The 27,258-nt window shown below is 43.0% G+C and overlaps 1 protein-coding gene across 1 annotated transcript; it reads left to right on the top strand.

The window, feature by feature from the left end:
- The first annotated feature begins 319 nt into the window (after positions 1 to 319).
- On the top strand, positions 320 to 25,680 carry LOC147899147 (EAP30/Vps36 family protein). The gene is made up of 7 exons (XM_087378190.1): positions 320 to 1,323; positions 3,496 to 3,699; positions 24,289 to 24,382; positions 24,466 to 24,523; positions 24,858 to 24,927; positions 25,047 to 25,182; positions 25,291 to 25,680. Exons 1-7 carry the CDS (start codon positions 682 to 684, stop codon positions 25,383 to 25,385), a joined length of 1,299 nt encoding a protein of 432 aa, XP_087234316.1. The 5' UTR covers positions 320 to 681; the 3' UTR covers positions 25,386 to 25,680.
- The last annotated feature ends 1,578 nt before the right edge of the window (positions 25,681 to 27,258 follow it).

The raw sequence follows: 27,258 nt of genomic DNA, 5'->3' as shown, positions 1-27,258 counted from the left end.
ATGCAATTGAACATCAATCTTCTGCATCATTTCTGACAACGTGACTCATGTGAACCTCAACAAGATAGCAAAAGAGAGAAGTATTCATCAAGCAATCTAGTTAGTAAAAGTTAAAGAATGAAAATCAGCTCCCTATTATTACTAGGAACCTGCTAGGTCAATTGAAATAATGTCTGAACCTGGGTATTGCATATCATATACAATTGACTCGTATACCCCTTGTTTAGTGAGAGAAGGTTGATACTCGTAATTTAAGCGAAAGCAGAAGGTCCAGGCGGGTGTGTGTGTGTGAGAGAGTGAGAGAGAGAGAGAGATGAGCATGTGAAGCTGCCAAATATGCTTGAAAGATGGGGATTTGGGCAGATGCGAATTCAGCGATCTGTGGGTTTTCTTCGTTGTATGTGAAGGAGAGGATGATGTTGATTCGTTGGTGTGCCTGTTTGTATGTTCAGGAGATGATGATATCGATTCGTTGTTAAAAGAGAGAGAGAGAGAGAGAGAGAGAGAGAGAGAGGGCAGCAGCAGCAGCCGCCGTGAAGAGGGGGAGGAGGTTGAGACAGAGAGAGAGAGAGAGAGAGAGAGCAAGCAAGCAGCAGTCGTGAGGAGGGAAAAGAGGTGGGTTATGGCGTAAGAGCAAGCAGCAGCAGTGATAAGAGGGGCAGGGGAAGAGAGAGGATTGGTATGGAAGGTCGATGGACGAAGCTGCTTCAACCCCTCAAACTCACCAGCAGTGGAAGACCTCAGCTGCTCGCCGGAGAGGTCGAGTGCCATCTTCTGGACAATGCTGACCTCGAAGCTGATGGCTTTCCCCCTCTCAAAACTGGCCTGATCACTATCACTACTCATCGCATCCTCTGGCTCGATGAGCATCACCGCACAGGAGGATTCATCCCTCTGGCTGCAGTTGCGCAAGTTTCCCCCCCTAAGAAGACCATCAAAACTATGTTCTCCTCCCCTCGGATCAAATTGCAGCTGCTGATGACTTCTGATGGCACTCCTTCATTGCAAGGCCCCAAAACGGCGGTCTCTTCTCTTGTCATATCGCTTGTTCTCAGAGGTCAATCTACTTCAGATTCTTTCATTGCAAGATTGGTAGAACTTCTGCAGATGAAAGCTTGGGAGGCATCTCAACAAGCGAATGCTGGGCAGCCTTTGAACAATCAAGATGCGAATCATTCGTCGGCATCCACAGCTTCCTCTGGGCCGAGCCGAATGAAGCCAGCCATGGCCGGAGTATCGGGCATCCTGCGGAAGGAGCAAGAGCAATGGGACGAGACGGACAAAAATCTACACGATGCATTTCTCGATTTGAATGCTTTAATGGTGAGTCTCGCACAAAGACCCAACCATGCACACGGGATGTAAAGATTACAGTATGAGGTCATCAAACTCTTCTTTTGCTAATAAAAGGTGCACTTAATGCCTGACGGCTTATGTGAAGAGGGGAAATAGGGACGGACTTATTTCGATGTTTTTCCTTTGGAAGAGCGTAATTTCCCCTAGTCCATGACGTAATGTGAAAGGGAAAACGAGAGAGGGCTATAAAGAAATGTAGATTAATGAGAATCATAATTCTGAAGTTTTCCCATCTGGCATGGCACAGTGTTGGAAATGAGAGAGCGCTATACAGAAATGTAACATCAATGACATCCAGGGTGGCCGGTGTGGATTGGGCACCCCCTTGCTGGGACTAACCCCCGAGTTGCTGGGAGTTCAGCCCAACCCAGAGTTAGGTGCTGCCCTAAACTGTCTGAACTGTCTGAGAGAGCCTGTAAACCTGAGACCTGAGAGCTCTAAAGGGGCTGGGCGGTGAACTCAAATTTTTTGGTATTTGCCAAGTTCATGTCAAGCTACCATCCTCTTTGTGGTTTGTGCAAGGATGCTATTTTTGCCAGACCAGAGACTTCTACGTTATGCTGGCAAGAATCATTCAGCAGCTATAATTTTCAAGGCTGTGGTAGCTTGTTGAAGGCTAAAGTTAAATGAGTTCTTAGTCATTCTTTGATGTCTTTGATATCATATGCCTTATGCTGGTGGAGAGGAACACATTCTTGTTCGGGACTTGCCTTTGGCTTTGCCACATGAAATGACCCTGGTTCACGTGAGGTAGGACCCAGGCTAGTCCATATATAGACGAAAATGAAATACCCTCGTCTTTAGAGGCAGGCATAGCTTGGATGACAAGAATGTGGATTAGTGCAAGCTTTTGTCACGGCTGAGTCTGCTCTTCACCTCTAGCATGCTTTCAAAAACTCATTGGGAAAAGGCCTTTGTGTAAATGAATGCTCAAGTGTGTGTGGCTGTGTGGATATGTATTGTGTAGATATGCATACAATTCTTTGTATTCATGTACATACACATGTGCATATTTACATCCGTGTATGTGAATGTGTGTCTTTATATATCTACATACACATGTGCATATTTATATCTATTGAAACTGCACTATGTGTTTTGTTTTTAGAGCATGAGTTTGGGCATGTTCTTGGATTCATCTAGATATATGCTTCTGCCATGTTAGCGGACATGCAAATTTCACCTTCTGTTTTTGTCCATGTTGCGGCTTGCTGATATTGTGATAAATTCTTTCTATCTTAAGTGGTGCGTTACCCTATCAGATAGATTGTCTAAGCTTTTTTTTTGCTTAGATGCTCGTCTAGCAGAGACCAAAATGAAATTGTATAGTCTTTAGAAGCAGTTTTAGCTTGTGTCGACTACTTTTTTATTAGCCTTCTCCTTTAGTGCTAGACTTTGTCAGGTATGAGTCTGCCCTTCTTCTCCGGACTGCCGACAGAAACTCAGTACAAAGACCTTTGTACGAATGGATGCTCAAGTATGTGTGGGTGTGTGGATTTTTATGTGTAAGAGCATACGTTTATACTATGGCCTACACCCACTGTTGGGCGCTGATGATGCCAGTGGGGATATCATAGTAGCTAGTCCTTGCTATGCGTGATGGAGTTTATGGTTTTCAACCTTATGAGTGACTATCATGAGATTGAAACTGCACTATGTTTTGTGTTTTTAGAGGATGGCATGTTCCTGGATTCATCTAGATATTATATATAAGTATGTGCACGCACAGGTGCATGCCTACACCTAGTTAATACATGCATGCATGACTCATGTTGACCCCTGATCATGAAAACTTTTGTGAGTTTCAGGGAGTTGTTTCAGTCTTGTGCTGAAAACATGCCTCTTTTAATTGATGTCCTTGTATGTTACAATAATTGTATGTGGTATTTTTCTCTCTTTATGGTGCATGGCTGTTTTCCTTATGCTAGGTTTTTCCATTGCTTGTTAATGGTGTCAGCTTTTCTAGTTTTGGTGAACATGACAATTAGAAAAAGCAAGCATTAGCATGTGCAGGGGATGGGAATGCTATGGAGGAATTACAGCTGAAGTTTGTTTAGCTGCTAAGTAAAACAGCTTTGAATTTTGTGCAGAAGCATTTTGTTTTAGAAGGTATTGACCTGAATTGGGAATTATGTGCAGAGTAAAGCCAAAGAGATGGTGATCTTGGCAGAGAAAATGAGGGCAAAATTGTCAGCAGTACAAGGTGGTCAATCAGGATCTATGGACGAGGAAGAGCTGGGGTCCAAACAAGAAATGCAGGACTGGCTTCTCAGTGTCGGCATAGCATCACCTGTAACAAAGGAGACAGCTGGTGCTCTCTACCATCAGCAGCTGTCCCGTCAGGTGCTTCCCTTAGTGCTGTGCTAGCCGGCCTGCAACACTCATATGCAAAGGTGTGGCCAAGTATCAATTCAGATGATTGTAGGAAATGATATGGTTGGCTTGTAAGTAGATATGCATGTGTACATAAATGGACTTAAGTATAAAAAATTCATGCAAGGCTGTTCATGTATATTCTGTTTTAGCTCCTGGGCACCCTTTCTTCCACTTTTTGGGAGGAGACAGAATTCAGGGCCCCACGGTGTCGTTTTACAACCTCAGCACAACAATATAAAAAAGGAAGATCAAAATCGCAATATTTCTGTTCTCGTCTTTCTACTCAGGGGTTATCTGCACATGGCTTGTAACAGCAAAAACCCACTACTATTTGGTTAGCTAGCTCCTGCAGTTCGAAGCCGACCAACAATTGGAGGCTGCTACCATTTGAAACCGCTTCAGGATCTCTTTGCAGTACTTTTCTTGGGAGATGAAAGTTTTCTCGGCCAACCACCGACTGTTGTGATGTTTGAGATTCTGAATTTTTGTAAGAATGGAGATAGGGCAGAAGACCAGGCATATATGCTATTACATGAAAACTTGTTTTCTCCTAGCTTGTTACGTCGAATCACGGGCACAGGCACACTAAATCACCTCCCAGCCAATCTCGGTGGTCGTAAGTTCTCTCTTATTTCAAGTCGTTACGTTGAAGCTTTTTTTCTTACTTGATTTCCACCAAGCCCCAAAATTCCCTAGATGGATCTAGTATGCCACATGTCTTCATTTTAGGGTCCTTCCTTAATGCATCATTTACCCCTCTCTTGGGATATCATTAAAACCATTTGCCCCTTGGCACATTTCATGCATTTAGGTCCCTTAGCCTTAGATCCACCTAGTCTAGTGCCATGTCACCCTCACCAAGGACCTTGACCTTGATTCCTTTTTGATCATTTACATGAAGCCCAAACAAATATAATCCAAACATTGATCCTTTCAAGGAAAATGTCGACCGACCCTTCCTAGGTCATGTTACCTCGACTTGAGCGTAACATTCCTTCCCTCTTCAGGCATCAGCGTCCTTGATGATAAAGTCTGGGAATACTCTGCGTAACTGATATACGGATTCCCAGGTAGCTTCTGATAGAGGTAAACCATGCCATGCAACCAACACCGTGGGTTTCTTCTGATTGCGTACTTGCATTGTTCCTCGGTCCAGGATTCCTGTTGGTTTGTGTCTTGCATTATCCTCTATCTCTTGAAACAAAACAACACCCTCGATTAGTGAGTCGCCTGTATGCAAAAATTTCTTTAAACAAGAAACATGAAACACTGGGTGCACCTTACAACCCTGTGGCAATTCTAATTTATAGGCTACCTTGCGTATTCTTGACTTAGAGGTGATAACTTAGCACACTCTCCTGCAGTCAAAAGACTTAGAGTGTGAAGGAAACTCTGAGAAAAACTTTTTCTCCTTCCTTACATTCTCTAGCGGATCGGTTTTCATCCGCATACGCCTTAGCTCTATCTATAGCTTGGTGGATGTTAGCTCTCGCAAGTGCTAGCATCTCCCGCATCTGAACCACAAAGTTCGCAGCACTAGGCACTTTCTGAGGTACTCCAACTATAGTTGGATTCGCTGGTCTATAACCATAGTTCAAGCTCAAACGGACTGAACCCTATAGAGGAATGCTTTCTATCATTGTAGGCAAACTCTAACAATGACAACCACTTGTTCCATGTATGTTGCCTCAATGACACATATGCTCTAAGCATATCTTCTAAAATTTGGTTGATTCTTTCCGTCTGACCATCCGTTTCTGGATGATCTCCACTACCCATTCCCAACTCAGTCCTTAGTGTCTCAAACACTGCAGTCCAAAAATGACCGGTAAATCTGACATCTCTGTCTGACACTATGGATTTGGGTAATCCATGCAAACGAAATATATATGTCTAATAAACAAATCCGCCACTTGCGGGGCACTAATAGACTCTCTAGTTGGAATGAAGTGAGCCATCTTGGTAAGACGATCAACCATTACAAGGCTAAAATCATATCCCCCTTGTGTCGTGAGCAGACCTTACAATAAAGTCCATGGAAATGCTCTCCCACCTACCTAGTGGTATTTCCAAGGGCTGTAAAGGTCCGGGTGGCTTCACCCGTTCTGCCTTACTTGACACGAAAAACATGTCACATATTCATGAATATGCTTTTTCATCTTTGGCCAAAAGAAATCTCACTTCACGAGATCATATGTCTTCTTAACTCTTGAATGTCCCGCATATGGGCTATCATGGCATTGTCAAATGACTCTCTGTCTGAGATCATTCTGATTAGGTACTAGTACCTTCCCATTTCTTTTCAGCATACCATCCCTTATGGCATATCTTGCATAAGTTTGGCCTTTTCTGGATGCCAAGTCATCCTTTTCCCCGGGTTTGAATACATGAGCCTTAGGCCAAAGACTTTGGACGAACTCGTCCACCTTTTGAGTTTCTCTAATCTGGGTCATTAGAGCACTCTCTAATACCGTGAAACTCATATTATGCATAATGCGTGACAACGCATCAGCAACTTTATTATCCTTCCCTCTTAAGTACCGAATTGTCAAGTCAAACTCCTGCATGAGTTCTGCCCACCTAGCTTGGCGGCCTCTCAAGTCAGGTTGTTTACAAAAATGTTTCATAGTATCATGATCATCATCAACATAAAACTCTGATCCATATAAATAATGTCTCCATGTTTTCAGAGCATGGACAACAGCATACAACTCTAATTCATGAGGTGGCGAATTTCATTGAGAGGGAGAAAGCTTCTTGCTTTCAAAGGCTACTGGCCTTCCCTCTTGGAGGAGAGCTGCTCCTACCACAATGCCACTTGCATCGGTTTCAAGAAAAAACGGTTTCTGGGGATCAACTAATTTTAACACTGGTCCTGAGACCACAGCTTGTTGTATGGTGTTAAAACTCTCCTGTTGATTCTATCCCCATATAAAAGGTACTTTATCTGAGATGAGATTAGTCAATGGCGATATATCCTTTGATATGCCTTCGATAAAATTGGACAAATCCCAAGAATGATCGCAAAGCGGTCAGACTCTGAGGGATTGGCTAAGTCAGTATCGCAGCCACTTTCTTTGGATCTATTTCTACCCCCTCAGGAGTAATTATGAATCCTAAATATTTAAGTCTTATCATACATAGTATAGTTTTCTTTTTATTTACATAAAGACTGGCTTTCCTCAAAGTACTGAACACTATTCTTAAGTGTTCATGAAGCTCAGTAATACTTTTACTGAATACTAGAATATCGTCAATAAAGTGTACTACAAACTTTCCGATATACGGATGTAGTAAATCGTTCATAAGCATGACAAATGTAGCTGGAGCATTGGTAAGTCCAAAGGGCATTACCAAAAACTCATAATGTCTAAATCTGCTTCTAAAAGCGGTTTCATGCACATCCTCGGCTCTAATATGGATCTGATGGTAGCCACATTTTAGATCTATCTTATTGAAAATTACGGCCCCATGTAATGCATCTAGTAAATCATCGATCCGAGCCATCGGATACTTGTGCTTAGTAGTGATATTATTCAATGCTCTATAATCTATACAACGGCGAAAAGTATCATCTTTCTTCTTCTTTAATATCACTGGCGAAGCAAAAGGTGAGAAACTTGGTTGAATCTGCCCCAACTTGAGGTATTCTTCCAGCTGTCTTCGCACCTCCGTCTCTTCAGTAAAACTCAACCTATAGGGAGGTCTATTTACAGGTTCTGCCCTCGGGATTAGTTCAATCTTATGCTGAACATTCCGCTCTGGAGGCAACCCATAAGGCGGCTCATCTCTAAAACAATCAGAGAACTCCTCTACTATTTGATGAGCCAGCTTGGCCATCTCTCCATTTTGAGCAACATCAGTGCTAACCGAAGAATCATCAATCGGCTGCACTGATGCTGTACAAAGAAACAAAAACTCTTCTTGAGCTTTTCGAATTTTCATCTTGAGGCATATTTTTTTCACCTCGTAAGACATACATCACATCATTCATCTTGAATTGATAAATGTGCTTTTTCCAATCTATGGTTGGATTCTTCCTAGAATGCCAAGCCTTACCCAAGGCTATGTCTGCATGAGCAAGCTTAGTCATTTCAAAATCAAGCTTCTCAACATAGTCCTGAATTCGAAGCTCCAACTGGGTAACCCTTTGGTCCCATACTTCAGTTGAACTTCCATCTGCCATTCTGACTATATATGCATAGTCAGATGGGCTAGTCTTTAGTTTCAGCCTCTTTACAAGCTTGGAGTTAATTACATTGTGTGTTGACGCTGAGTCAAACAACACAATGACATCATGATTAGCTACGTGCCCTTTCATCTTAATTAACTCCGTATCATTGAAGGCTGTATACCCTGTTGCTGCGGGCTTTGATAGGATATTATTAGGTGCACTAGTTACTAACTTAGCAACAGACACACATAACAAAACAGGTACTGACCTTCGAGCAGATTCCGCTAGCTGAATCTGCGTCTGTTTTGCTGTGGGATTTCCCTCCATTTCCACGTCGCATTCTGAGACCACCATCTCAGCCATCCGAGGATCTTTGTTTCCTGGACAATCTTTCCACTGATGAGGCTGAAGGCATCCAAAACACAAGCCTTCTCTCCTCGCTTTCTCCCTTTGCTCTAGGTTCAAAGAAGACTTCAATCAAGCTGGGGCTTGATAGTTTGGAGGGAGAGAGTAGGGAGTAGGGAGTAACTCACTGTAGACACACACTTGTGGGGATAATCACAATGAGTGAGTGGTACCTCCCCAAGTACACACTTTTTATATTATGGATAAGGTAGTAACCCTTAAGTACAGCTAAGTACAAATGTGTACTTAGCGTACTTAAGTGTCCTACACTAAAGTACAACATAAAGTACTATTTACATAGGGTGGCCAGTGCCTTTACCCCAACAACCTCCCACTTAAAGGCAGTGTGCCCTCAAGGAGAGAAAGAATATTGGCCTCAACCAATACCCATAAGAGATCTGCAGTGTGCAAACCTCTCTGCAGCTAACCCTTTGGTTAACAGATCTGCCGGATTGTCATCTGTATGCACCTTAACAAGCTGAATTTGCTTGTTTTCAAGCACCTCCCTGATGAAGTGATATTTCACATCTATGTGCTTCGTCTTTGCATGAAAGATAGGATTACGTGCCAACTGTATGGCACTCTGACTGTCACAATGCAACAATGGAATCTCCAATGGATAACCCAAATCTGCCACTAACCGAGATAGCCATATAGCCTCCTTGCATGCCTCAGTGGCTGCAATATATTCAGCTTCTGTGGTAGACAATGCAACGCATTGCTGCATTCTAGATACCCACGACACTGCACCTCCAGTGAAAGTGAAAACGTATCCGGTAGTAGACTTCCGGGTATCAGGGTGACCGGCATAATCAGAGTCTGTATAACCTTGCACTTTTGCATCTTGACTGTCGAAACATATACACAAATCTTGTGTACCCTTCAGGTATCTCATGATACCTTTCACTGCATTCCAATGCTTCTTGCCGGGGTTTGCCATGTATCTACTAACCACTCCCACTGCAAACGCAATATCGGGCCTGGTTGCAACCATAGCATACATGAGACTGCCACACGCTGATGCATACGGGATCTTTGACATCTCAGCTCTCTCAGCATCTGTCTGAGGGCTGTCCAAAGCACTGATTTTCACATAAGGAGGCAATGGAGTACCAATACTCTTCCCCCCCTCCATGTGAAATCTCTGCAAGACTTTGCCAATGTATTCCTTCTGGGACAAATATAGCATCCGCTTTTCGTTATCCCGAAGTATCCGCATACCCAATATATGGTTGGCATCACCAAGATCTTTCATATCAAAGGTTTGGTGCTATCGCTTTTTTAAGGCATTCATCTCCTTATGAGATTTTCCAGCAATTAACATGTCATCCACATACAAGATGAGGATCAGTAAACTCCCATCTGAAGCTTTCTTGGTATATAAGCAGTGATCAATGTCACTTCTCCTGTAACCCTGGGTTCGCATGAATGTATCAAACTTATGATACCATTCCCTGGGTGCCTGCTTGTGAAGGCTGTCCATTTCAGCCTTCATAGCAAGATCCCATTGAACCTTGTCTGCCCTCTGCCTAGCCTCTCTGTAGCATGAAGGCTCTCCACAATCAGTGAGCATTAAATAATCAATGCCTGGAACAAATCTTTCTGGCTGCCGCGTCGGTCTGGTTGACCTTCTAACCCAATGACCATCGTCTTGAGCTGGCTGTCCAGCCTGTTCATCACCCAGATAAGGTGGCTGTCCCATGTCTCTTGGCTGCATTTGCATGTCAGGAAGATCACCTAACTGTGCTTCATCCATTTGGATGTCTTCTGCCATACCTGGCTGTCCATTAGGACCTGCTGCAGCATCATTTAATGGCTGGTTATGCTGCTGTTGTGGCTGATTTACAGCCTGTTTGTGTTGCCCATGATGCCTGTCATCATCAATAGTTACTTTTAAAGGTCCCTGCTGTACAACAGGTTCCTTGAACATGATGGTTTCATCAAACACGACATCATTGCTGCGTATAAGTTTTCTGTTCTTGGGATCCCAAATCCTGTAGCCCATCTCACCTTTGTCACCGTAACCTAGGAATATGCATTTAAGAGACTTTGGATCCAGTTTAGTTCTGTCCTCCCTGCGTACATGCACATACGCGACACAACCAAAGACCCGTAGGTGTTTGTAAGACGGAGGCTTACCCGTCCATGCCTGTTCAGGAACACCGCCACATAGTCTCTTGTTTGGTGACCTATTAATAAGGTGCACAGCTGTCTTTACAGCTTCAGCCCAAAATGTGTGGGGCAGTGCAGCATGTGACAACATGGATCTGACTTTCTCTTGAATGGTCCTGAACATTTTTTCAGCGGTACCATTCTGTGGAGGATCATATGGTGCAGACAACACCCTTTGAATACCCTTTGCCTCACAGAATTCCTGAAACTCTTTGGACAAATATTCTCCACCATTGTCAGATCGTAAAGCTTTCAGTTTATTGCCTGTCTCATTTTCGACCAGTGCAACAAACTTAGTGAAAGCCTTGAACGTGTCACTCTTCTTTTTGAGAGTGTAAACCCACACTTTGCGGGTGGCGTCATCTGTGAATGACAATATGTACTTAGAACCTCCTAAAGAGAGTGTAGGCATCTCACACACATCTGTATGTACAAGCTCCAAGAGCTGTAATTTCTGATCTGACCTTCTCTTATGAGGTATTTGTACTTGACGACCGTAGAGACAAAATTCACATTTCTTTAAATCTGAAAATTTTAGACTCGGCAAGTAACCAAAATGAGCCAATTGCTCCATTCCCTTAATACTCATATGGCCAAGCCGGCTATGCCACAATGAAATCTTTGGCAGCTCGGCGGCATTTACATCGGAATGCGTACAATGTCCAGCATGAAGTGAGTACAAAGTATCAACCTTAGGACCCCTGGCAATAGCCATTGCCCCTTTGCTGATTTTCCATTTCTGACTGCCAAAGGTGGTCTGATAACCATCGTCATCCAATAAACCTGTGGAAATCAAGTTCTTCTTCACTTCAGGGACATGCCTGACTCCTTTGAGCATTAACTGTTGGCCATTTTCAAGAACAAGCCTGACATCACCTATGCCAATGATCGAACATGCATGGTTATCACCAAGAAAGACAACTCCCTTCTGCCCTCCTGCATATCTGACAAACAGATCTCTGTAGGGTGTAACATGAAAGGAAGCACCTGAATCTATAATCCAGGAAAGCATATCTGATCCATCACCAGCATGAAGTGTATGAGCCTCCAGTGTAGAGGTGAAACATATCTCACGTCCACTGTCACTGTCACTAACATAAGTAACATGCAGCTCCTCTTTTTCCTTGCTCTTAGACTTGCCTTCTTTGGCTCTTAGGTCGTTCTTCTTTTTAAAACACTTTTTCTCAATATGTCCCTTCTTGCCGCAATAGTTGCATACAAGATCACTTTTAGAGCGGGACTTGCTCCTTTCTCTTTCTTTGTCTTTTCCACGTGTTTTGGACCTGCTGCGTGCATTCAAAGCATTTGACTTCCCAATAGAATTGTTCTTTCTATTCATCTCTTCCTGTAGAAGAGCACTCTCCACATCTGCAAATAACAGAATGGCATTTGAGTTGCTGGTAGAAGTCCTGAATGTGTCCCATGACTCAGGTAGAGAACATAGGATGAGTGTAGCTTTCAGCTCATCATCGAGCTTCAACCCCTGGTTGATCACCTGGCTGAATATGCTGTTAAACTCAATAATATGAGTGGACATAGGTGTCCCCTCCTTCATTTGAAGACCAACAAGCTTTTTCAGCCAGTAAGCTTTTCCCGTGGCACTTTTCTTGGCATAAGTATCCTCAAGGCGTTTCCACATCTTCCACGCAGTAGGTTCATCCCTGATGCCTACGACCAGTGAATCAACAACTGTAAGCATAATGGTAGACATGGCCAAGTTGTCCATCTTCTCCCACTGCTCATCAGTAACGTTGGAGGGCTTAACACCCTTCTCCTTTATAGGTTTGTACTGGTCCTTTTGCATCAACACATTGTAGCACTGTGTCCTCCATATGTCGTAGTTTTTAGCTCCTTCGAGCTTCTTTATCTGGAACAAGGACGACACGTCGCTGCTGGAACTCATGGTAAAGAAAGAAGAGTTTGTTCCTCAATGGAACTGCCTGACTCCTTGAATGTATGTGCAGTGAAGCACAAATAAAAGATCTCTCCCGCAAGCGGAAGCTTCAATGAAAAGAACTCTGTTTTTGTGGCATAAACCACTCTTCCCCCTTGCTGCAATAAAACAGTACAGCTGTAATAAAACAGTACAGCTGTAATAAAACAGTACAGCTGTAATAAAACAGTACAGCTGTAATAAAACAGCCTTCGAACAGTCCAGCAACTTTATGGATTATTTTGGAGGCAAATGACACTGTTATAACAGTGATTACAGAACTGATTTGACTGTCATAACAGTTCCAAAACTGTCATGTAATATTCAGACCTGCATTATGACACGGTTGCCCCAAAAAAAAACTGCTGTAAAGTGACCCGTATTGACTTGGAACAGTCCTTCTACTGCAATTATACGGTATAGGATTGGAAGCCAACAAAAGCCCCTTGTTTGAACAGGGATTTTGAGGGATTTTGTCACAATTTTAGAAATGCACGGGTTCCAATGTAGAATGAGAAGAGCATTAGCTTCCCCCCAAACAGTAATACACTGGAGCAGGTGCAAAGCCCCAAATTTTAGAGTACTGCTGTGCTCTAGAATGGCATTTTTTACAACATTTTGTAGACTGCCTGCATTTACTGCATGTGTGGGTAACACCCCGGACTAATGCATCTGTTTCTGTCAACGAATAAGCATACACACTGCAAGTGACAATGCATACACCGCATCAAGATGGCATAGACTTCTGCTCAAGTAATAGGCATGCACACTGCAAATCTGTCAATGCATACGCTGTGTAACCCGTCACTGGCCAAGTGAATAACACCTGTCTCAACACTGGCGCATATGCCAATGGCGAAGTACAATGTTGTCCCGTGGACAACGAATAAACAGAAAAGAATTTCTCCTCAATGTATGAGCCCAGTGCGACTCAAAGATCCTCCTCGATGTGCGGGAAAGCACAAAAAATAAAAAATCTGCTGTCGAAGTGCAAGAAAAGAACAGCATGTGTGCCCTTGCACAGGATGCACCCGTACCCTGCGTACCTTTGCACGGTACCCTGCCTGTGCTGCTGTTCGTGGCGATGTGGCCGACGTATGTAGGCCTTTGGCCGAAAATGGTCAGCTGCGGGGCTGCAGCTGACCTTGATCGGCTGTAGCTCGCCCACCTGCAGCTCTTACGCTGCAGCTAGCTCTTGATGCTGCGCCTTGCAGCTTCGTTCGCCCACGCCTTCACCGCCGCTTCTCCGCCTTGCACACGCTCGCCCGGAGAGCTCGTAGAACCCCTGTCAGCCGGCTTGGCCCTGGATGCGCAAGTGTCGAAATCGGAAGAGCGATGTGGTAGCCGAGTGTCAGCACTTGGCCGACGAAGGTGTTGGCCTTGTGGCCGACTGATGTCGGCCCTTGGCCGACTGTGGTTGGCCTTGTGGCCGACTGCTGTCGGCAGCGAGCTGCAGCAGATCGCCTCGCGCCCGTGCCTCCTCGCCCGCCTTCCTGCCGTCGCTCGCGCGCGCGCCTCGCCCGCCTCTCATGCACAGCCTGCTCGCACCTTCTCGCGCAGCAGCTGAGTGCAGCTGCTTGATAATCTTCGTGCAGACTTTGCTGCCAGCCGTCGTTTGGAGGCCTGCGTCGAAGGCTGAGAGATGGGGACCGTTCTCACGCAGAGAATCCCGCGACGAAGCTAGTCCCAGCCACTTGGCTGAGGGAGATGGCGCGGTGAAAAGCCCGTGAGGATGAAGGATGATCAGAGGGGGGGGAGAGCCCGTTGGCTCTGATACCAGTTGATAGTTTGGAGGGAGAGAGTAGGGAGTAGGGAGTAACTCACTGTAGACGCACACTTGTGGGGATAATCACAATGAGTGAGTGGTACCTCCCCAAGTACACACTTTTTATATTATGGATAAGGTAGTAACCCTTAAGTACAGCTAAGTACAAATGTGTACTTAGCGTACTTAAGTGTCCTACACTAAAGTACAACATAAAGTACTATTTACATAGGGTGGCCAGTGCCTTTACCCCAACAGGGCTGCCATTAGTGTTACTTTTCTTTTCATTCCAATGGTGGTACTTGATTTAGGAGTCTCAACTGGTTTCGCCTGCTTGGCTTGACCACTAGGTTGTGAGGCACTCCCTTTACCAATCCACTTCTTCTTAAACCCAATTTTCTTCGGGTATCCATACTGAGTCCCAACCTGCACAAACCGACTTGGTCTGTTCCCTTTTGCATCCTCATAGTTCAGGGCTATGGCAATTGCTTCATCTAGCGTGTTCGCATACTTAGCCCGAACTTCCATCTTGATTCGATTATTCAATCCAAAGATAAAATCTTTTACTTGGATTGACTGAGGTAGGGGTTCATTAACCTTCATTACAATTTCTCTGAACTTATCAGTATATTCCGCCACTGACAAATTTCTCTAACGAAGGTTTTGATAGTGATCCCAAGCTCGGGTATCCATACTGAGTCCCAACCTGCACAAACCGACTTGGTCTGTTCCCTTTTGCATCCTCATAGTTCAGGGCTATGGCAATTGCTTCATCTAGCGTGTTTGCATACTTAGCCTGAACTTCCATCTTGATTCGATTATTCAATCCAAAGATAAAATCTTTTACTTGGATTGACTGAGGTAGGGGTTCATTAACCTTCATTACAATTTCTCTGAACTTATCAGTGTATTCCGCCACTGACAAATTTCTCTAATGAAGGTTTTGATACTGATCCCAAGCTCGGGATGCTTCGTCAGGAGGTAAGAAGTGTTTTCTAAATTCTTTTTTTAACCCCTCCCAAGTAGTGGATGCTACTCTATCTTTCTGCTGTTTTATCCACCACCTATCCGTTGCCTCATCAAACATATGGGTGGCCTCGCGGATTTTCTTCATATCATTCATGATTTCACAAATGGCGAATGCCTCGTCCCATTTGTGTAACCAGCTCTCAATGATATCGGAACTACGGTTAGACATCCGATCAGAATACTTTTCTGGCCTATAATTGGCAATATTAGGCACCTTAGCCCTCCTAGGCTCGACTGTATGAACACTGGACTCTGGTTCCATTGCAGATTTACCTTTCTCTTCACGGGATGGTCTAGCAGACATACTATGTACCATTTTCTTGAGCTGAGATTGCCCTACATTTGCTTGTAACTGCAGTGCTAAAATCTGTTGCAAGGCATCCTCTAACATTGCAATTCTACCAGATAGTGTATGACCTGCTGGGCGCGACACCTGCGGGGTCGGCCGGACTTCCGACTCTACGGGATCCATCCTAGAAGGTTCTTCTACTTCCATTTAGGTCGATGGGTGTGTTAAAAAAAAAAAAAAAAAAAAACACCGCTTGAAACTTTAATTACAATTCGAAAGTCCAACTTCCAAATTTACAGCTAACTAGGCATATATCACACTGTAACCAAACCCCACTTTTTCCTATACTAGGGAAACTCCTGCAATCTGAAATAACTCAAACACGGAGGCAAATAAACTAGCATATATCACAACAAAACGTAAAAGGCATAGAAAGCTCCCTGGTCATTCATGCTGCATGGATAGATCAAGTTGTTTCTGCTGTGGCTCAGCTACACCCTCGTTGGAGATCCAAAACACCCTAGCTCTCGCTTCAACAGTTATCTTCTGTTATCTGCATAATACTTGTTGATAACCGAACTCTCCAAATAATGAAATGTCACAAGTAAGTCTCGTGATGACCCAGTAACTCTCTGCAGGTAGTCATAACTCCAGTAATCTCGCCTTCAAATGAAGAGAGCCCTACGTATGAAGGCAGCAGCCAGCCCAATTCAAAAATACGTAGCTTTTCCACATGGACTTCTTTTGCAATCGACCCATAGGTAGCAACCAAACGTGGCCACTGCAACAAATGGGTGAAAAAGCTGCCCGTTCAGGAGACTTAGAAGAAAATTTGAAGGCTTTTCATCCATGGTTCGGCTTTGGTTCCTATATGATCAACAGGAAGTATTGAAGCAACTGTTGGACTCGTTTGGGAATAGAATTGCTTCGCGCATCTGTTCGTCAGTCAACAAGTCGTGACTAGCGCGTGCGCCACCCTGATGTTCAACGTCGACCCAAACTAACAAACTGCCTGATGGCCTGAACCAGACGACGCAACAATTTACCAGCTTAGTTTTTTTTCTTTGATCCTGTTAGAAAAAATCCCAGTTCCATATTGTCCGTTGCCAAATCCTTCCTCAATCCAACGATAGCCTGTCAACTAAATCACCTCCCAGCCAATCTCGGTGGTCGTAAGTTCTCTCTTCTTTCAAGTCGTTACGTTGAAGCTTTTTTTCTTACTTGATTTCCACCAAGCTCCAAAATTCCCTAGATGGATCTAGTATGCGACATGTCTTCATTTTAGGGTCCTTCCTTAATGCATCATTTACGCCTCTCTTGGGATATCATTAAAACCATTTGCCCCTTGGCACATTTCATGCATTTAGGTCCCTTAGTCTTAGATCCACCTAGTCTAGTGCCATGTAACCCTTACCAAGGACCTTGACCTTGATTCCTTTTCGATCATTTACATGAAGCCCAAACAAATATAATCCAAACATTGATCCTTTCAAGGAAAATGTCGACCAATCCTTCCAAGGTCATGTGACCTCGACTTGAGCGTAACATATGCACACGTGCGCGGGGACACACAGAGAGAGAGAGAGAGAGAGAGAGAGAGAGAGAGAGAGAGGTATAGATACGGATATAGATATAGATATTATATGGGGTGTGTTTGTGTGCTTGTGTACACACATAATGCCCATCAGTCTATAACACGCTTGGGCACTGATGACGACATAAGTGTTGCTTTGCTTTGGGCACTGATGCCGACATAAGTGTTGCTTTGCTTGCTAAGTATGTCTTTCTTTTGTTTTTCAAAAAAGTTTTTGTTACCTCTTTTTTCTTCCGTTTTTTCTTTTATTTTCTGTGTAGATTTTCGGACTTTAGAACAACAAAAAAATCTAAATTTGTATGGTTGGACATATTCTAGTCTTACAAAGGTATATATATATATATATATATATATATAGAGAGAGAGAGAGAGAGAGAGAGAGAGAGAGAGAGAGAGAGAGAGAGAGAGTCTGTTAATGTCTACGCGAGACCAACATGTCTATGGAACAGCACTATGTGTTGTGTTTTTAGAGGACGAGTTTGGGCATGTTCCTAGATTCATCTAGATATATAATTGACCATACATTAGTTTAAGATTGAGAGTCTTTTGGTTTGGATTTAAACTCCTATGCCCTCATGATATACTGCCCATTTTCCATCCGATGGTAACAGAGGCAGAGAATTGGAAGGCCATTTCGTGGTATATGGAATTTATGTCAAAAGCCTGGAAACAATTGGATGTAATTTTAGAGTTTTTGGATGGATTCCTAATGGAGGGGATCTATGTGGAGGAGCTGCATAGATTTCTTTGCTTAGGATCTTTCGATGGAGTTTGCAAATTGTGCCAGATGGTGACTATCATGTGCTCGGATTGGTATTTGACGTGTACTGGGTACACAAGACTAGCTCAGGTAGCCTGGGGAGGCTTAGGGCTAGGTAGGCTTGATTTTCGGGTTGAGTGGCAAGGGTACGAACCAGTTATAGGTCTTCGCTATTTTTGGCGCATGGGACCCGAGTCTATATAAGGGGCCTAGAGGTTCAATGCTCAGGGGGCCGATGGGAGCAAGTCTTGTCCCAGGTGCTAGGTCTGATCCTAGATTGAGTCGTGGACGCGCACCTGCATCATAGCGTAGCCCAAGGCCCAACAGCAGATCCCAGGCTTCACAGCACCACCTGATGGTATGGGACACCAGGCTGGTTAGGATCTGGTCGGGAGTTCGTGCCAGTAGCTCAGCTCATGGCTCGGAGGGGACATCTCTTGATTCGGGATCGTATCCCGTAGAAGTCATGGTTGGTTGGTGAGCAGCCTGCTTAGTTTCCTCATGTTGGTGTGTTCTTGTGTTTGCCTGCAGATTAGAGGTTTCAGGAGTGCTGCGGTCGTGTCAGTTGGTATTAGAGCCAAATCCTGAGGTAGGAATCTCTGTTATGAGAAATCTGGACGAATTTTTCTCCAGGTATGCCTCAATTTCGAAATTCATATTTATGCCCTGCAAGTGCTTGATTGGTTCATCGTTAAGGGCTGTGGTTTAAGATTGGGAAAGAAGGAAGGAGGAAGAGAGAGAGGGTGAACTTGAGGCTGATAAGAGGGGTTAGATGAGAGAGAGTGAGAGGTGTAGCTTGGAGAGAGTGGAGAGGATTGTAGGAGAGGCGTGAGAGGAGCCGCTAGGCAAGCGATGGGCTGAGGGGAACCCCAGGGGATTCCGTGTACGGTCGAGGCTGCGCAGAGGTTAGGGACCTGATTGGAGATGATCTGGTGGTTAGAACTGTACGGAACAGAAGCACAGGGATCAAATTGGCAGCATGTCTGGGACAGCTCCACATGTCAGGCAGCTCGTGGAAGGTTCTGCAGACTAGGCAGAGGGCTGGAGCAGGTTGCGCTGAAGTCTGGAGCGGTTTGGACAAGATCCATTAGGGCTTATAAGGTCGGGGCAGTGACTGAAGGATGCTGCATATTCTGGAGCAGATGGTGCATCTGTATAGGCATGGAGAGATGATGTAGCAGGTGCAGATTGGCTGGCGTAGGACCAGTAGACAGGCAGAAACAGACCTGCAAGGACCAAAGACATCCAACAAACTGGTCGGCCAGTCTGTTAAACCAGTTGGTTGACTGGCAGACTGGGCCAGTCCACGGGAGTTCAAGCCCTATAAAAGGGTCCCTTTGGGGCTCATTCCTCACTTGAGTCTTTGGGCAATCCAGTCCACTCCAGGGAGCAGACCAGCCATCTGGTGGATGCAGAGGAGAGGCTGATTGCAGCTCAAGATAGAGTCTTTGGATGTTGCAACAGCACTCGAAGGGGCAGATCTACCCAGAGAAGAAGAGCCGGCACAAGAAGAGCAGTTCAGATCTATCTAGTGGTGATCAGCTGTTCAACTACATCGTTTTATCTTACGCGGGTGCAGAAGCCCCAACAGCTAATCTTATTCTCATTCTTTAGAACAACAAAAATTCTAAATTTGTATGATTGGACTTATTCTAGTCTTACAAAGGTATTTTTTTCTATCACCTTAGCGGACATGCAAATTCTTTGAATTTTCGTCCAAGTGGTGATCAGCTGTTCAACTACATCGTTTTATCTTACGCGGGTGCAGAAGCCCCAACAGATAATCTTATTCTCATTCTTTAGAACAACAAAAATTCTCAATTTGTATGATTGGACTTATTCTAGTCTTACAAAGGTATATATCAGATCTATCTAGAGCAGCCACTGAAGTCTATTCTGGACACGTGGTGATCTAGGAGAGGTCTACAGTAGAAGCATCAGCAAACAGTACCTATTCTTGGTGGCTTACATCAGCGATTGTTTGCTGAAGGTGTTGTCACAAGTTAGTTCCTCAATCTGTGAGATTTTGTTTGGCTGTACATCTATGTGCATTCTCTCCATATCTTAAGTGTTCTCTCTACATGCGTGAGCAATGAGTGTTCTCTCTATTCTCTCTCTTGTGATCTAGGGCTCACTCCATGGGGGCAGAGATGAAAATAAAAGAAGGGCGGCCACATGGGCAACAATTAGGCTGCCATGTGGGCAGCATATTGGAAAATACCTTGTTGGTATTGGAGGTTGGAACCAACACCAAAATGTTGGATGAAATGAAATGAAGGAAACAATGGAAGCAAAGCTAGAATGCAAGCGCAACAATACAATGGAGCGTACTTGCAAATGGATCCTTAAAAAGTACAAGATAGGGGACCTGTATGGCCCAAGTGCAGCCTAGTGTCGTAGGTGGACCAAGTGTCCTACCTAGATGTTGTAGGTGTCCCAAGTGGACTAAATATCCTAACTGGCCTACAAGGCCATATCAGGGCTAAAGTGGCAACAATACACCCTCCACTGTATGGTTGAAGTATCGTGGTTACATCTTAGAAGTACCTAGAAATTGAATTATGATTGTACAATATTCATCCGTTATGGATATCCGATATAGCAACTTATGATAGTACAAGAAAAGCAAAATCATGTGACAAAAGGTATAAAGTGTAAAGCGTGTCGAAAAGCTTCAACTTGGGTCACGGTAGAGGCCAGAGAGTAATGCAAGTGATTTATATCTGTCATGGTGAATGATTTATGCAAATCAGCTTTGAAGTTGAAGTTTGCAATTTGCTGTGTATTTGGCCCAATAATAAGCATGTCATCCATGTAAAGGATTAAATCCACTGCTTTGGACATAAAGAGGGGCCTTTGTGGGGCTGTCCTAAAAACCAAGGCATAACAAATGTTAATGTACTTTGGCATACCATGCCCCGGGTGCCTGCTTCAATCCATAAGGGACTTTTGTTAGCCGGCATATGTTAATTTTCAGAACTTTCAACCTCAAAACTTGGAGGTTGGCTGACAGACTTCCTCAATCAAATCATTGTGAAGGAAAGCAATCCTAACATCAAGTTGATGAACCTCGCAATACTGAATGGTAGTGGAAGCAAAGGTTTCTTCAAAGTCAGTGCCATGTTGTTGACCATATCCTTAACAAGGCAAGCTTTGTAGCAGTCTATTGTGCCTCCTCTATGTCCTAGGTAATCCAATAATAAAATCCATTGAGATACCTTTCCATTTGCTAGATGGAATCTCCAATAGGTGTAAGAGACCTCCTACCTTAAGAAATTCAGCCTTATTGACTTGGCATTTTTGGCACTTCAATCCATAATCTGACGTTCTTATCTATTAGAATTGCCTCTTCAGAAACTTCTGAATTCCCGAGCGTCGAGCACTTGGACTATCATGACTCTCTAAAAGACTTTTGGTGCCTAATGTAATTATTGTTTGGGACACATACTCTAGCCTTGTAGAGTAGGTAGCCATTCTCTATAGTATATTTTTTTCAGTCACTAGCCTGTGGTGTGTCACTATTTCCATGTGACTCCTCAATGAAAGCCCTCAATCAGTTGGATCCCTCCTAATTATTGCTTTCCATATTTCAGAAAAGTGAGGATTAAACTCACATTATTCTTTTAAGGACTTTAGAAATCATTTTAGAATTGAGTAAAACTCAATTCATCAACAATTGGCATTTGGCTTAGGTAGTCTACTACCACATTGAACTTTCCCTTCTGTTATGTCAATTGGATATCAAACTCTTGCATTATTTCAGCCCACCTAGATTTTTGTCTTTTAAGCTCTGGCTAATCGCATATCCACTTAATGCTTTGTTGATAAAAAATTATCTCAAATTTGGCACTATACAAATAGTGCCTCCATTTCTTCAAAGCATAGACTATTGCATATAGTTCCTTCTCAAATTTCATTGGGTACGATCTAACTTTTTGCTTTCAAAAGTCATTGGTTGACCCTTTTATAAAAGTACTATCCCAACATCAAAATCATTGGCGCCTGTTTCAACCACGAGGGATCCACTACCTTTACGGCAGGAGTAGATGCCATAGCCACTTTTGATTTCTCAAAGCTATTCTTTTGAGGTTCTTCCCATATGAAGGTACTTTCCTTCCCCTTAAGTTGGTACATTATCGGAACAACACTCTTAGCATAGTCTTGGATGAATCTCCTATAAAATCGAGGCAAACCTAAGAATGTCAGCAATTCTTGTGGCCTTTATAATATGGCCCTTACCTTGTTGGGATCCAGTACAAACATGACTAAAATACTTCACTTCTTTTGCAAAGAATTCACACTTGGATTCTTTTGCAAAAAGAGAGTTATCTCTAAGCAATTGGAACACTTTTCTCAAATATTCAAGTTTTTTTTTCTCTCTTTTTACTATAGATGACTATCATCTAAGAATACTACAACGAATTTGGCCTCAAGACACTATTCATAAGTGTCATAAAAGTTGTTGGAGCATTTGTTAAACCAAATGGCATTACTCTAAACTGATAATGCCCGGACCTAGTACGAAAGATTTCTTAGGGATATCTTCTCCTCTGATTCGCACTTGATTTATAAGATATTTTTCCTCTTGTAGTTGATCAAAGAGCTCATCAATGTGAGGCATAGGATACTTATTCTTTATTGTGATTTTATTTAATTTTTGATAGTCTATGCACGAGTGCATAGTGCCATCATTTTTTTAAAATCATTAAAACTGGTGAAGACCAAGGTGAGTTACTAGGTTGAATTGGGCCATTCCTAAGGTACTCAGTTCATTGTCTTTCAACCTAACATTCTTCCACTTGACAAGGGTAGATCCAAGAATTATGTCTATTTTGTTATCTACATCTCTCTCAGGGGGTAAACCATCAGCCAAATTAGACAGAAAAAACATCTTTAAATTCAGCCGTTAAATCATTAATAGAAGATTCATACTTTTTAACAGCATCAAGAGAAAATTTACTCTTTTCAGATGTAGCAAAAATAAAATCATTAATAAAAGTAAGTTCACAGAGATATACCTGGCATTGTTGGTGGTGTAGAAGTTGTTTCAATTCCATCAAACAAATAAGGGGAGAGTTGGGTACATCATGTTCTCCTTGAATTTGGAAGACTACCATCTTTTCAAATATAATGGAGTTATTTAAATAACTTCGCTCTAAACTATGCCCAAGACTTTACAACCACTCTTGACCAAGAACAATAGCTGTTCTATCAAGATGGAAATACAAGGCGTCCTAATAGTCTTGAATGTCAATCTCTACACCATGAATCATGGTGTCCCAAACCTTCTTATCATTGCCCTTTGTTAGAGAGACCACATATTTATGGGCACTTGGACTCTCTGGCAACTTCAATTTCTTGACTAATGAATAGTTTAAGAAATTATGTGTTGCGCTATCATTAACCATAACTATTACTTTTTGCCCCTTAATCTTTCCATGCATCCTCATTAAATCATGAGGACCAAAAGTGGGCTGCCACATTGCCAATGATAGGCAACACATGTGGATGCTATCCTCATGATAAATCTCTACCTCTGTGTACTTTTTAAGCGGAAACACTTGCACCGCATGTATTTGTTTTTGTGGGGGTCTATTTGGGGTTTAGCTCCTACCTATTTATTTTTAGGGCAGTTCCAAGCAGCAAGATCTTTGCCTAAACATTTAAAGCAAAGAATTTCCTGGTTGGCCTTCTTGGACTCCTCTTTTTTCAGGAGAGGATATCTTTGAGTTTGAGGTTTCTTAGGTGGTGCCTGAGAAGCCTCCCTCTTGAAGTGCCCCTTTCTTTTAAGATAGGAAATTTGTTGAACTCAGGAACAAAACTAGTTTGTTTTAAAGTTCCAGCTTTCAATTTCCCTGTAGTGTCATCATATATTTGGGCATATTCTAGTTCTTGAGAATTTCCACCTTTTTTCTGGGCTGCTGATGCAGTCCGTAGGCCAACACCTGCTCCATGATTCGCCTAGAAAGCCGTGCCACTCTCCCTAACTGCGCGGGTTCCAGCTAGGTGGGTTCTCTGCCATCCATTTTTTTTCCAAACCTGATGCCCAGGCCATACATCCAAGGGGTAGTCGGTGATACAAAGTAGACTTGTCTCTTTGACTATGTGAATCTCCTTGCATTGCTTTGCACATATGGAGAGAGAGAGAGAGAGAGAGAGAGAGAGAGAGAGAGAGAGAAGATATTATGTTTATGGTCTTGTATTAAAGATCATAAGTTGCAGCTCTATATTTAGCTGTCAACTGCACATTTTTCATGTGATGCTCATGATCAAGCTTGCGAGTGTGGGAACCCTCTCCAAGCTCCTACTATGGTGTTCCAAGACTTATTTGTAGGATCCCAATATATTGGCTGGCTGCCCAAAGAGGCTCTGCAGAGAGAGAGAGAGAGAGAGAGAGAGAGAGATCTGAAGTGGAGTTCATATTTTGCTGTTCAGCTGGCAGACTTTGTGAGGGAACCCCTGCAAAAAGCTGGAGGGATGTTGGCGTTGGTTGACGTGTATTGCTTGTTCAATCGAGCTCGAGGGACAGGTATGCTCAAGTTGGAGTATTCTAGTACTAGAAAATTTTTGAAAGTCCAATTTTTTGCCAACCAAACTGTTTGGGTGTTGCAGAACTCATCTCTCCAGAGGACTTGCTTCAGGCTTGCACAATTTGGGAAAAAATTGATGTGTAAGATACAATAACCAAGGCAATTCCACCCTCCAACTGCGCTCCCCCCCGTGCCCCCCGCCCCCCCCCCCCCCCCCCGGCGCCCAAATCCTTTTCCTCTCTCTCTCTCTCTCATGCTTGGTATTTTAATCTTATAAAGATTAAGGACAAGAACTTAGATCCTGTCGTAATCTCAGAGCATGAATTCTAGCTCAACGAAATTTAAAGTGAAGTGCGATACATTCTATCTGAATGTGTGATGAATGGGTCGATGTAGATACATTTTATTGTGTAGAGAAATGTATGTTCCCATCTTTTTAGATTCTTAGTTATGATTGGGTGAGGAGAACTGCAGGCATGTGATGCTACGGCGTTTCGACAGTGGTGTTATGGTCATTCAATCAAAATCCCAAAGTGATGAAGAGGTCTGGGTACAATGTCGGTTCAAGTTTTGAATTGCATATGTATTGTTAAAGTTGATGTCCTTCAGTGTCTCTACTTCAAGATGACATATTTTTCATGCAGTGCTTTTCTTGTAATGCAGGTTTTTTCGAGATTAAGGTCTATTTTGGAGAAACCTGGGACTATGAGAGTTGGGATAAGTGCCAGTGATGCCGCCAGAGCTCTTGGCATGGCTCCGATTCTTGCTAAGGAACAGCTTCTTGCTGCTGAGAATAAGGGTGTGTCATTTACTGTATTGTCCATGATGCTGCTGTCCTTTGGTAATTCTCCAAGAGTTTGTCCAACTTTTATGCACAAAAGTTTGACTATTTGCATGGTTATCACAGGTTACCTTTGCCGTGATGATGGCCCTGAGGGCCTTCGATTTTCCCTGAATTTTTTCAAAGAAGTGGACATTGGAGATATCTCCTATCACTCTTGAAATAATGTATCACAGCTTATGTTGCCCTCTCTAGTCCAGTTTCTCATTTAGTCCTTTTTGGCAGCAGAGAAGTACATAAAGGTTGTCTGTATAACATGCATGCAAAAAAGCACACATTTTGAAGATTGCACTGCTCGAGCTCCCTGAAGCAGCCATTCTATTATATTGATAGGTTTTTATTCAGTCTGTCATCTTTGATCTTACTGCAACCAGATGGATTCTCATGGGACACAGTGCTTTTATGAACAAATGACACGATGGAATCTAAATTGGATTTAAGAAGTTTGTTTTGAGTCGTGTTGCCATTTACTCCTAGTCATTCTTAATGTCTATTTCAATGTGCAAGTCGGAAAAAGTATGTGCTACACCTTATATAGCAGCCAGCAGGCTCCTAAGGTCACACATTCTTGATACTATAGTAGTCAACGTAGCAAATTATTTAGAGAGTAACTGCTGAAATAATGGTGGATCTTGCTTTTGATGATAGTGTGACAACATTTGGCTTGTTATTGTAGGAATGCTTAGGTTAAATATTGCGTAGCCGCCCCAAATTTGTTTGAGTTGAACAACTAATGTTCGTACTAGGGAGTTGTATGCACAAAGTGGTGAAAAAATATCTCAACCAGGGGTGGTATGAGCTGAATCTTGGTGTAACATTGGGTGTAAGAGAGTTTGGCTTACAGCTAAGCCATTGTGCTCCTTTCAACTAAAATTTGAGGTTTCAAAAACGATGACATGGCAATCTCGAGAAAAGGAAGTACGGCGAAAGGGGTTGTCATAAGTTAAAGGTGTGGAGGTTTTCACATGTCAATTCGTTTTAAGTGGTTCTTAAGAAGAAATTGCTGAAGTCATGGACATGACTTTGAGCTTGTAGGAGATGTGGCTCATATATCAAAATGTGCAGGGGACTTATATTGGACTAACTGAAGGTGCATTCAAGAGATGCCCACATCACGGGTACATTAACACATACATGCAACTGAGGTTAGAATGAAAGCTATGAAAAAGTACCAAGAAGCCACACACTTTGAAAAGATAGATCACCTGAGGGAAAGAGCCACGTAGCATGAAGCTAATGATAAATTTAGAGCCCATGGATCACAAAAATGGACCACATGAGGACATATTCAAGGGCAAGTTAGAAATTGACTCATGAGTAAGGGGGGTGATTGAAATGTGCACAATCATGAGTGCATGAATGGTGCAAATTGCTAATAAAGGAGAGGGTTAAAATGTAACCTCGCCTCTCAATCACTTCTGACAATTGTACAATATGCTTAATCCGATATACAAATTTAGGGGCCTAATGTTGAAGGCATGTAATGCCTTGATGATAGGAGTCCTCAACACCCGTATCATTTTAAGGGGATGAGGTATCTTGGAGTGGCTAGGTGGGTTTAAGGGGATGAGGTCTCTTGCCACCTCCAATACACAGCTCCACAAGTTTTTGCCACATGCCAAAATATTTCAACATGTACACGTGTTTAATATAATACAAAACCTTTCAAATATTGTCTCAACGTTTTTCAATTGTGTGCAATGTTTTTTCTTTTCATACATATGCTCTTTTTATGTTCGATATTCTTTTAATTGCCTATGCATGCATTCAGAGTTTGAAAATTCTTGACTTACATTTTGTACTGGAGAGATAAAGACCAAAACTCCTTGACACAACACTTTGTGCTAGAGAGGGAAAGACTAAGTTTCTTAATGTGCACTTTGTCCTGAAGAGAGAAAGCCTAAATTCCTTGACATACACTTAGCATGTTGTTAACTACATTAGTTGGCATTGTCATTTGATGGAGAGTGGGAAGGCCGTAAAGCTAGGATTGCTCCTTGGAGCCAAATGGGCCTAAGAGGATTGTAAAGAATG

The sequence above is a fragment of the Dipteris shenzhenensis genome, chromosome 8, assembly GCF_047967505.1.
Source record: "Dipteris shenzhenensis isolate YYH24624 ecotype China chromosome 8, Dip_SZ_1.0, whole genome shotgun sequence".
Classification (NCBI taxonomy): Eukaryota; Viridiplantae; Streptophyta; class Polypodiopsida; order Gleicheniales; family Dipteridaceae; genus Dipteris; species Dipteris shenzhenensis.
Note: the sequence above shows the minus strand (reverse complement) of the source record. Positions and strands in the feature narration are given on the sequence as shown.